Source organism: Durio zibethinus, chromosome 19 (genome assembly GCF_047325235.1).
Source record: "Durio zibethinus cultivar Kanyao isolate XHJ-2024 chromosome 19, ASM4732523v1, whole genome shotgun sequence".
In the NCBI taxonomy this organism is placed as follows: Eukaryota; Viridiplantae; Streptophyta; class Magnoliopsida; order Malvales; family Malvaceae; genus Durio; species Durio zibethinus.
In genome coordinates, this window is record NC_143180.1 from 21,566,705 (window position 1) to 21,575,023 (window position 8,319).

At 28.3% G+C, this 8,319-nt stretch overlaps 1 protein-coding gene across 1 annotated transcript; it reads right to left on the minus strand.

The window, feature by feature from the left end:
• Nucleotides 1-222: 222 nt before the first annotated feature.
• LOC111309382 (uncharacterized) lies at nucleotides 223-3,994 on the minus strand. The gene is made up of 2 exons (XM_089748792.1): nucleotides 1,129-3,994; nucleotides 223-626 (listed from the first exon to the last, which is right to left on the minus strand). Exons 1-2 carry the CDS (start codon nucleotides 3,992-3,994, stop codon nucleotides 223-225), a joined length of 3,270 nt encoding a protein of 1,089 aa, XP_089604918.1.
• Between the last annotated feature and the right edge of the window lie 4,325 nt (nucleotides 3,995-8,319).

Genomic DNA, 8,319 nt, shown 5'->3' on the forward strand with positions numbered 1-8,319 from the left:
CATTTCAAAAATAGGAAATCTTAAACATACAAATTGAGTGCTTAAACACAGTTGTTCTATATCACAGGCTTAAACACAGTTAATTTATATCAGAACCGATTCACTATAAAAGCTTTATTACTAGAGTGCTTAAACATTTCAATACAAAGAAGAGAGAAAGCAATAGATTGAAAGCAAACACACGCACTTAGAATTATTATTCAAATTGTTAGCACCTTAATATTAGCCACTGCAGACTTCATGATCCCATAATTCTCCTAATTTTATGATTGAGAAAGGATTGGGCAAAGGAAGTGATTGACGGGTAAGAGCTTGAGCAACTTGTTGCATGGTTGGCCGAAGTTGGGGTCTGTCATTCAAGCATGTAAATGCTAGCTTTGTAGTAGAGACAACATCCTTTGCAACTTGCCTCACCGGTGGTGAGAGGCGTTGGTCTATCACATCTTTAAATAAAATCAGTTGGTTGTCATTTGGTATCGATGTCGAAGTTGATGCCGGTGCTGATGACGATGATGGCAAACATGAAATCAAATCACCAGGATACCTCCCCATAAGTATTTCCATTGTTAGTACCCCAAAACTGTAAACATCACATCTCTCATCTACTTTCATTGTATAAGCCAACTCTGCTTAAAGAAATATTTCTAATCAATGTGCTCTATTAAGCAATAAATATATCTAATCAAATACACTATTATATAAGAATATTGAGAAGATTATAAAATAATGTTGAAAAGAAATTGCGAATGTTTAGAAGATTACATGAAAATTGAAATTCAAAGGTTTAAATAAGATTTTATATTTAGTTCATCAGTTTGATATATTAAATATTGAAAAATTAAGTGTTAAACTTCAAAGATAAATTACACATTTGATACTTGAATTAGAGTAAAATTCTTTGATACTTAAATTTGAAAAGTTACAATCTTAAGTGTTAAACTTCAAAGATTAATTACACATTTGATACTTGAATTAGAGTAAAATTTTTTGATACTTAAATTTGAAAAGTTACAATCTTAATACTACTTGCACTTTGTTTTAACACATCAATTTGCACACAAAACTAACACTTTTAATTGAATGATGACATATTTAAAGCATCTTAAAAAAAGAGATATTAATAAATACCTGGAGCTATGTACCCGAAAGTACCAACAAGTGAAGTCCAATTGGAAGAGTCGGGCTTTAAAAGCCTAGCTGTGCCGAAATCTGAAACATGAGCCTCATAGTCCAAATCCAGAAGAACATTGTTGCTGGAAATGTCTCGATGAATTATTGGTGGTGAATGGTCATGATGCATATAAGACAAGGCATTGGCCACTCCTTTTACAACATTTATCCTCTTCTCCCAATCCAACTCCATTGCCTCATCCTTGTTGCTTAACACCTTTCTCAAACTTCCCCTTTCTACAAACTCATAAACCAAAAATGAGTTCTTTGGATGTGAACAAAAGCCATACAGCTTCACAATGTTACGATGCCTTATTTCTGATAAAGCATGAATCTCGCTTTCAAAGGCTTTCAAGTTGTTCGAAGTCATGCTATCTTCAGATTGGTGAAGTTTCTTCACAGCAACCACCTCACCAATGGGTAGCGCAGCTTTATAAACAGTTCCATAGCCTCCTGAACCAATGTAATTGTTGGAGCTGAAATCTTCAGTGGCTTCAATAATGTTCTCGTAGAGTATTCTTCCATTACATCCCCACAATGTGAAAAATTCTCCAAGTTGTGGCTCTATTGACTCAGATTTTCTGGTTCTGTTCTTTTGGCAAAGAATAAGGATACTTCCAACCATGATACAGAGAAAAAGAAGACCAAAGAATGGAATCACAATGAAAATGATGACTTTGGAGCTTTTTCTATGACCGTTGCTAGAAGCAGCGACAGCACAAGGCATTAGTCCTGTGGCATTACCACATAGGCCTTTATTGTTTCTTAACGCCTCAAATGAAGCCTCATGAAATGCCTTAATATTAGGAATAAGGCCTTCTAATTGATTGTAAGATATATTCACAACAGTCAAGCTTTTCAAATCATTAAAAGAATTTGGGATGGAACCATTCAGCATATTGTGCGAAAGGTCCAACATTTCTAAGGAATGTAATTTTGCAAGCTGTTGTGGTATCTCCCCAGTAAGTAAATTCTGACTTAAATCTAGATTTTCAAGACCATTTAAATAGCTTACTGAAAATGGAATGCTTTCTCCAAGTTTATTCTTGCTCAAATTCAGGTCCAATAACTTTAAGCAGTCTCCAAGTTGATTAGGAATCGGTCCACTGAAATTGTTTGATGCCAAGTTAAGATGTTGTAGATTTGAAAGAACTCCAATCTCTGGTGGAATTTTGCCTGAAAGTTGGTTACCACTTAGCAGAAGACGAAACATCAATGTCAATGCTCCTAATTCCTTGGGAATCTCACCAACAAGATGATTTGAAGAGAGTTCGAGTTCCTGTAACTGAGTTGCATGTTGCAACTCTAGTGGGATCTTTCCAGAAATGTTGTTATTGGAGATTTGTAGGCTTGTTAGATTATGACATTGCCCCCACTTCGGAGAAAGCTCACCATAAAATCTGTTGTTGCTTAATGAAATATAATTCAAATTCGGATACACAGCAAAAGCTTCTGATATATTTCCTGTAAATTTGTTTCCTTCAAGCCTAACTCTGTATAAACTTTTGCAATTTTTCAAAGTTGGTTGGATATGACCCGTCAAATTGTTATTGATAACCGAAAGATATGCGAGTTGTCCACCCCTGCATAAATTTTTGGGTAATGGACCACTGAGATGGTTATGTGCTAATTGTAATGCTTCCAAAGGAGTAAGATTGCCGAGCGTTGAAGGAATTGGCCCTGATAAATTATTATAGCTAAGAAATATTTTCGTAAGCTTCAACATGTTTCCTATGGAAGCCGGTATTGAACCAGAGAAATTATTTTGACTCAATACAAATTCTGTAAGAGATTTAAGCATCCCTATCTCTTGAGGTATCGACCCAGAAAACATATTTTGATAGAGGTGAAGAATGGATAAGCTAGTCAAGTTTCCTATTGAAGGAGGGATTGAACCAAAGAAATTATTTTGACTCAACTCAAAGTAAGTGAGAGATTTAAGCATCCCTATCTCTTGAGGTATCGACCCACAAAACATATTTTTATAGAGGTGAAGAGTGGATAAGCTAGTCAAGTTTCCTATTGAAGCAGGGATTGAACCAGAGAAATTATTTCGACCCAACTCAAAGTAAGTGAGAGATTTAAGCATCCCTATCTCTTGAGGTATGGACCCAGAAAACATATTATGGTGAAGGTAGAGAATGGATAAATTGGTCAAGTTTCTTATGAAAGCAGGGATTGAACCAGAGAAATTATTATGACTCAACTCAAAGTCAGTGAGAGATTTAAGCATCCCTATTTCTTGAGGTATCGATCCAAAAAACATATTTCTATAGAGGTGGAGAACAGATAAGTAGGTCAAGTTTCCTATGGAAGCGGGGATAGAACCACTGATCTCATTACTTGCTAAGGAAATCAACTCAAGACCTTTCAATAAGCAAATTTCGGATGGAATATTCCCCGAAAGGTTATTGTATGACAAGTCAAGGAAGGTGAGCTTGGAAAGGTTCCCAATGTGTGAGGGAATGGGCCCATACAGTGAGTTGTTGCAAAGGTTAAGCCTCATCAGGTTAGGGAAGAAAAGGAACTTAAGACTATGAAGTGTACCTTTCAACCCATAATCTGGAAGGCTTAGATTGGTGATGCTTTCAGCCTTGTCGCAGGTAATTCCAACCCAACTGCAATGGCTGTCTCCAACCCACAAAGAAGAGAGCAAAGTTCGGGTGTTGTTGTCAAGGCTAGCTTTCCATTTTAGAAGAGCTTCCGCTTCTTTTCCTCTTGTAAGTGCAGCAATGGAGGATGAAGAAGCAAAAACAGAGGAAGAGTGAAGCAGGACAAGTATGAGGAAGAACATGACTTTGAATGGTATTAAGAAAGATGACATGATTTGGATAGCTCAAAAAGAATCTTTTGTTAATTGTTCTAAATTACATTGGCTAGCATGGTCAGGTATTTATGCAAAATACAAGAGCATTTTTGTCACTACGAAACATCAACATCAAGTGGGAAAATATAATTTTATGACCAACGGGTCTTTTACGTTTAAATTAATTTTGTTAGATGATGACTATTGGTCTTCTACGTTTAAAGGACAATTTTAGCTTTAATTTGCACTTATTATTAATCAAATGTTAAAAAAAAATCATGATAATTATTTTAAATGAAAATTATATCTTATACATCAATCAAATTTTAAATTCTATAAATGAGTTTATAAGATTACTATAAACAATTAGATCATAAATAAAAAATTATGTAAAGAAATTAAAGAATTAAATATTTTATATAAAAATTTTTAATTTTATAAATAAAATTAAAAAAATTGACATACGTTTTTTAAGAAAATATCTATAAAAATTAATGAATTGATTAATTATTATACAAATATATGCATACAAATCATTTAATTTTATTTGTTAAATTTAAAATTTTTATCATCAAATTGTATTAAATAATAATTAAATTATTAAATGAAGATGCGATAGCTATGCAAATTATAAATTAATAGTGAAATCAATATATAAGATAATAATTTTAAATGTATAAATTTTTATTCATTTAATTTGGTTCAGGTTGATCTTTTATTCAATATTGAATCTTATCCAAATCTTTTGGCTTCTCATTTTTAACATGTTCATGGTGCACAATGAATTATAGGTCAAAGGATATCATTTATAAAAATGTAAAAAAAATAAAAAAATATTATTTATCATTCAATTTTGATTAATATTTATTTGACAATAAGAAATATCTATATAAAAAAATATCAAATTTGACTGATAAATTGGCAAGTCAATAAAAATTGGTGATTAAATTAGATTATTTCAAGTTTAAATTTTAAAATTTAAAGAGTTCAAAATTTGAGTCATTTTATAGATTCAATATTATCTAGAAGAGTTAAAATTCTACAATGATTTACATAAAAACATACTCTATGAACTAATCATATTCTTTGAACTTATTCTATCATATTTTTTGAACTAATCAAATATATTAATACTAATTCCTCCTTTGTTCTATTATAATTATCAAATTTCATAATATATATTATATTCTATTCCTTTTACATTTTATTCTCACAAAATACAAATTTCATTCTTCCTTTATTTCATTTTACAAACCAAACGTGTCGTAAGTTCTTAGATTTTTGATAATTCATAACTTGGGATGAACTAAACTCATGTTTGGAAATATATGCACACCAATTATGATGTTCACAACAAATAGATTCGATTTTGGATTCAGTTTTCTATGTTTAATTTTCGCTACTTGTTATGTTTGTGTGATAAATATTGTCAAATCGCTACAATTTTAAATGATTAATTTAAACTATTTAGATGAATATATAAACAATTATTGATCAATTTTATAAAATTGTCTTTTAAAAGCATCAAAAAATTTTCAAAAAATTATAAATTAACCAATAATATACATTTTTAAGTTTTAAATAACTTTTAAATGATTAACTTAAATAAGTATCTAAACAATAAATTTTGATAATGTATGGCCTTTCTTTAGGGTGCTACATGGCATTCATCTCTTTTTATTATTTTTTTCTTTTTTATTTAATAATTTTTTTATATTTAATAAAATTTTTATTTCATTATTTTGTGTGCGGACCCATAATCTAGAAGGCTTAGATTGGTGATGCTTGTAGCCTTATCGCAGGTAATTCCAACCCAATTGCAATGGCTGTCTCCAACCCACAAAGAACAGAGCAAAGCTTGAGTGGTGTTGTCAACTCTAGCTTTCCATTTTATACCATTTCACTTTTTATGAAACATTCATTGCAAAAATGCAACTTCAATACTGACGTGTCTTTTATGTTTAAATTAATTTCATTGGATTTTTTTTATAAAAGAATTACAACATAAAAAAATTTTAAATACTAATATTTTAATTAAGTGAATTAAATTTTAAATTCTCTCATAAATATTGATTATTGGTATTTCTCTATTTTTTTTGTAATAAATGAATATTCTAATTTAATTCATGCTTATTTTAATAAAAAGTATGGGTTATAAAATTTTCATGATAATTTTTTTGAATGAAAATTATATGATACATCATTGAAAATTTTAAACTCGATAAATGAGTTTCTGAGATTAATACATATCATTAGGTCATAATTAAAAAAATTAAGTACATAGACAAATTAATGAATTAAAAATTATCTAACATAAATTTTATAAATTTTATAAACAAAATTAAAAAATTGACATGTATTTTATAATAATATATTTATAAAAATTAATAAATGTTTAAAAAGCTCTATCATCTACATATATATAAATATTTAATTATTAAATGACGGTACCAACCTTATAGACCATAAACCAACAGTCAAATTAATTTATAAATAACAATTCTTAAATATATAATTATATAAATTTTTATTCATTTAATTTGGTTCAAACCTATCTTTTATTCAATATGGAGTCTTATCTAATTCTTTTGGCCTCTCATTTTGACCTTTCATTTCTAACATGTTCATGGCGCTAATTAAATTATAGGTGAGAGGATACACAAGAGTCAATCAACACTAAATAGGAAAGACTAAAATTCATTAAATGAAATTTTGCAAGTAAAGTTTTAAAATCATACACATCTTCCTTTTCATCTCTAAAATTTAATATTTTTTTATTTTCATTCAAATAAAAACTTAAATTTTTATTAAATTTGGATAGGATTGACATCTCTAGTGTACTAAAAATCATTTAGGATTCACTTGAATGGATGATAAGATTAATTTTGGTGAGATTAAAAACAACTATTAGATTGGATACTATATCAACGAGATTAAAATCAATTTAAAATTGAATATTTAAATAAAAGCATAAAATAAATAATTTTTTTAGAAGGCATCTGATTTAAAAATAATCAACCTTAAATAAAGAGTTTTTTTATAGTAAAATAAATTATTACGTTATGTGGTATCAATAAAAACAAAAATACCAACTAGATACAAAAATATATAGTATAAATTGTATGAATTATAATTTTATAATAATATTGGTTACAATTTTATAAATTATAACAATAATATGATTTATAATTGATTTTATGGCATATAGGATTATTATCAATTTCAACAAATGTAGAAATACACATAAGTAGTTGTTGTTAATAGAAAGTCAAAACAAAGTGCAACCTTACCATTATATATTTATTGAGTTTAAAGCTACCAAAATTCTAGGTAACTAATTCTAACACTATTCAATGTAAATTTAATATAAGTTATCTTTGATGTACGTGTAATCTGTTCTGACTTTGAATAAAAAATCTCTCTTCATCATAGATTTTTTAGTACAAAAGAAAAGTGATGTTGATAAAGCCAAAGGATTAAAAATATAAGGGGAGAAAAGTGAAAACATTAAAAATATGTAAAAAAACGTAAGAAAGGAAAAGAAAAGAAAAAGCAAAAACATTGAAACATTTCAATCGGCGCCAATGTCAATTGCAGGAAGACGTCGGAAGTCTTTATTCATCCAAAAAAGCAGTAGATCGAGTCTACTTCAAAAAACAACATCAATTACTTTAAACATTACAATAGTTTAAACAAAACTACTTAACCACAATACATTTAATTCAAGGTTTCAAGACCCCAAGGAATTGCACATAGCCCGATCTTTAAAAGAAATATGAGCCAAAAGTGAGTTGTCAATTTTTAATTGAATTGTATCTTTGATGGAATCAAAATGGCATAAATTAAAAGATTTTATTATATATTATTGAGCAAAATTTGAAAAATTTAAAATAAAATTGATAGATTTTTTAAATAGGTATTGTTACTAGAAATTTTAACATAATTTCTATTATTAAATAAATATTAATCAAATTTGAATTATAAATATCATTTTCAATAATTATTATATATATTATTAATTTTCTCTTTGAACTTTATCAATCTATTGATTTTGATTTTTTATTAACTTTATTATTAAATTATTTTTAATAAAAAACTTTACAAATTTTACTTAATAAACTTTATTTATATGTCACCTACAGTGCAATACCGCATAAACCATGCATGTGAAAAAAAAAGGCTAATATTTTTTCTTCCTATAGTAGACAAAAATGCAAGAAAGTAATAAATTAAGGATTATCATTTCATGCATCAGCTATAAATTTATATATTGATAATGAAAATTTTAAAATTAAAAAACGATGGTATAATTTTATAAATTGATAATGAAATTTTTAAAAATT